General features: G+C 39.0%; 1 protein-coding gene across 1 annotated transcript; it reads right to left on the minus strand.

Moving 5' to 3' along the window:
* Positions 1 to 200: 200 nt before the first annotated feature.
* LOC108525592 (nucleosome-remodeling factor subunit BPTF-like) lies at positions 201 to 1,192 on the minus strand. Its single transcript, XM_017866517.1, has 2 exons — positions 778 to 1,192; positions 201 to 476 (listed from the first exon to the last, which is right to left on the minus strand). Exons 1-2 carry the CDS (start codon positions 1,158 to 1,160, stop codon positions 341 to 343), a joined length of 519 nt encoding a protein of 172 aa, XP_017722006.1. The 5' UTR covers positions 1,161 to 1,192; the 3' UTR covers positions 201 to 340.
* Between the last annotated feature and the right edge of the window lie 4 nt (positions 1,193 to 1,196).

The following is a 1,196-nucleotide window of genomic DNA, read 5'->3' on the forward strand; positions in this document are numbered from 1 at the left end:
CTACTAAAAATACAAATAATGAGCTGGGCACGGTGGGGGGTGCCTGTAATCCTAGCTACTCAGAAGGCTGAAGCAAGAGAATCGCTTGAACCTGGGAAGCAGAGGTTGCAGCAAGCTGAGATTGCGCTATTGCACACCAGCCTGGGCGACAGTACAAGACTCTGTCTCAAAAAAAAAAAAAGAACTAATAATATTCATTAACGTTTACAACTTATATAGGAAGAAAATGAGGCCAAAGGTAAAGTCTTCAATATGGCCTCTTAAATACCCTAACTTTCATTATTAATATGCTAGTATTTCAAAAGGGAGCCCAACATCATTTACAAGGCTCAGAATTCACTTACCTGGTATGTCCTAAAGATTCTCGCCATATTGGTAGCATCACAACTGGTTTAACTGCACACTCCAAGACGGCTAAAGCCAATGCAAATTCTCTGGGTTTGCTACACATCTGAACTGCCTTGATCCAATTTGCCCTGTATTTCAGAAGAAATGAAAGAAATTATTTCACTAGGTTGACCTTAAGTTAAAAGCACAGTAGTTGTAACTTTGGCCTCCATCTGATTCCAGGAATAAAGACTCTGACTCCTAATCCTCCAAATAGTGGTGTTGGTTCAGTAAGTTAGAAGTACACTCATGCCTCTAACGTCCTGTCTGTTGACCACATTGACTTCATTCAACTCATTGGTAATGACGTTTTCAAGCGCACATCTACAACAATCATTTTATAAACATTTAGTATATCTACAGCAATAAATTAACCTTAGTTTCCTTTACCTATGTGATGCCCAATTGGGATGAAGAAAGGATGAAGGGATGTTGTTTTCTAATTGGGTGATAGTCAGTCTCAGAGTAGATATAGTAAGAACTTTGGACCCATGGACAGAACCGTTCCATTTGAACTCTCCTGCTGGAGTCAGATAGAATTTATGTGCAAGATGCCTTCTCTTATCATGATCTTCTCTGTGCTGGTGCTCATTCAAAGCAAATGAATTGGTGGAGTATTGATTGTGGTAGACGCGATACTTCCCTTCTTGACCCAATTTAAGATAATTGTTGATATTTCCTTTCATGACCACTTCCTTTTTGGTGCTCAACCGTGAAATTTCCCCTTGAGAGTTAACTACCAGTACCTGACCAAAAACATAAACAGACTGCATTATTTATGTCAATCAAAGATGTAAATTTCATCTGAT

This window comes from Rhinopithecus bieti, unplaced genomic scaffold, assembly GCF_001698545.2.
Source record: "Rhinopithecus bieti isolate Rb0 unplaced genomic scaffold, ASM169854v2 scaffold_74251, whole genome shotgun sequence".
Classification (NCBI taxonomy): domain Eukaryota; kingdom Metazoa; phylum Chordata; class Mammalia; order Primates; family Cercopithecidae; genus Rhinopithecus; species Rhinopithecus bieti.

Coding starts and splice junctions, on each gene's coding strand:
- LOC108525592 (XM_017866517.1), bottom strand. CDS start 1,160: ATGCAGTCTGTTTATGTTTTTGGTCAGGTACTGGTAGTTAACTCTCAA. Junction 477..777: donor CCCAATTGGGCATCACATAG/GTAAAGGAAACT, acceptor TCTGAAATACAG/GGCAAATTGGATCAAGGCAG.